Raw genomic sequence first — 1,600 nt, forward strand, 5'->3', positions numbered from 1 at the left:
CCCCCCCCCGCCCCTCCTCGCTGATTTGCTGACGCGCGGGCCTGTGCACGTGCAGTTCAATCCGATCCGGCCGCGGCCGACGATCTTCGGGTTCCTGGCGGATGAGGCCGGCTCGCAGAAGCTCGGCGGGCTGATCGACCCGCCGAGCGCCGACCCGCTGCTCCTGCTGCTGAAGCGCCTGCAGGACGACCTGTGCCTGGACGCGCGCGAGAGCCTGGACGAGCAGCAGTCCGTCATCGCGCAGATCAACAGCCTGGCGCGCTTCGCCAAGCGCGTGTCCGCCGCCCTCGATGGGCGCATCGCCCAGATGCGTGTCATTTCCGACAACCTCCGTGTCCGTGCGTGGACCCCCTTCCTTTTTCGGTTTTCTTTCTCCCCGGACCCGCATGCGGGCCTTCCTCCCCGGTGGCCCCGGCGTGGCTCATGTTCTCACCGTGTCCGTCCCCCCCCCCCCCCCCCCTCTGCCCCTTCTCCCTGGCCTTCGCCGGTGGTGGCATGCAGTCAATGACATCGGCCGCTCCATCGATGAGGCCACCCTGCAGGCGCGCCATGTGGTGAACACCTGCCAGCGCCTGCATGCGCGTCTGCCGGCTCACGTGCAGATGGACTCGATCGCCACGGCGTGTCCGTCCCTGCGGCCGCGCGCGCTGCCGGCCGCGCGGCCCGCCACCGGCGCGGCCCCCATCCAAATGGCCGGCAGCCCGCCGGCCTCGGGACCGGACGCCGCGGCCGGCCCCGCGCCCTATCCCGCCGACGAGAATACCGCCCTGCCGGCCTCGTCACTTCCCCTGCACCAGGGGAGCATGCTGGCCGAGCGCGCGAGCTTGGCCTCCGCCGACCCGATTGTCGATGCCGGGGCCGCTCCGGTGGCCACGGCCCCGATCGGCCTCTCGCCCCCCTCGGCAACGGTCCTGTCGGCGCCCGGGGCCTCGCCCATTGCCGGGGCCCCGGCCGGGGAATCCGATGACATTGTCTTTGCCGTGCGCCGGACCAAGCCCAAGAAGGAGCGCAAGGCCGGCACCGGGCGCAACGCCAAGCGCACTTCCACCTCCGGGGAGCCGGCGGAGGAGCCGGCGGAGGAGCCGGCAGAGGAGCCGGCGGAGGAGCTGGCGGAGGAGCAGACCGGCGAGCACGTCGACGCGCCGTCGGCCCAGGAGGCACCCCGGACAGAGGCCCAGGAGTAGGCCCGTCCGGCTTGCTCCGCCCCCCGTCCCCCCCCCCCCCCCCTCTCCCTCCGGTCGCCGTGCTCGCCCTTCGTGCGCCTGCTTTGTCCCTCCCCTCCCGCGCTGGCCGAGCGTTGCCTTTCTTGGGAAAAAATACACTGTCACCAGCACATGGCGCGCATTGTTGGGGAGAGTCAGGCGGAGGAGAAGCGCCCTCGTCGCCGTGGCAGACCTTGGCGGCCGATCGCCAGCTCCGAGATGCCAACGGAGGTGTCGTTTCTGCCCACGCAGCGGCCGGGGCGCCGGCCGGGGCTCGGCCCTGGGAGGCGATCGCCTCCCGGCCACACGAGTCGGGGGGGGGGGGGGGGGGGGGGGGGGGGGAGGGGGGCGGGGGGGGGGGGGGGCCGATGCGCAGGGCCTCATAGGGGATGTCCACG

At 73.2% G+C, this 1,600-nt stretch overlaps 1 protein-coding gene across 1 annotated transcript in view; it reads left to right on the plus strand.

Moving 5' to 3' along the window:
- Positions 1-1,184, plus strand: part of H696_05462 (hypothetical protein) — a gene marked incomplete at both ends in the record, with an annotated part of 1,914 nt that extends 730 nt beyond the window's left edge. The window contains 2 exons of the mRNA XM_009499287.1: positions 56-338; positions 502-1,184. Of these exons, the coding sequence (XP_009497562.1) occupies positions 56-338; positions 502-1,184 (966 nt within the window). The remainder of the gene's footprint in view (positions 1-55; positions 339-501) is intronic.
- Between the last annotated feature and the right edge of the window lie 416 nt (positions 1,185-1,600).

Source organism: Fonticula alba (assembly GCF_000388065.1).
Source record: "Fonticula alba strain ATCC 38817 unplaced genomic scaffold supercont2.11, whole genome shotgun sequence".
Classification (NCBI taxonomy): domain Eukaryota; order Rotosphaerida; family Fonticulaceae; genus Fonticula; species Fonticula alba.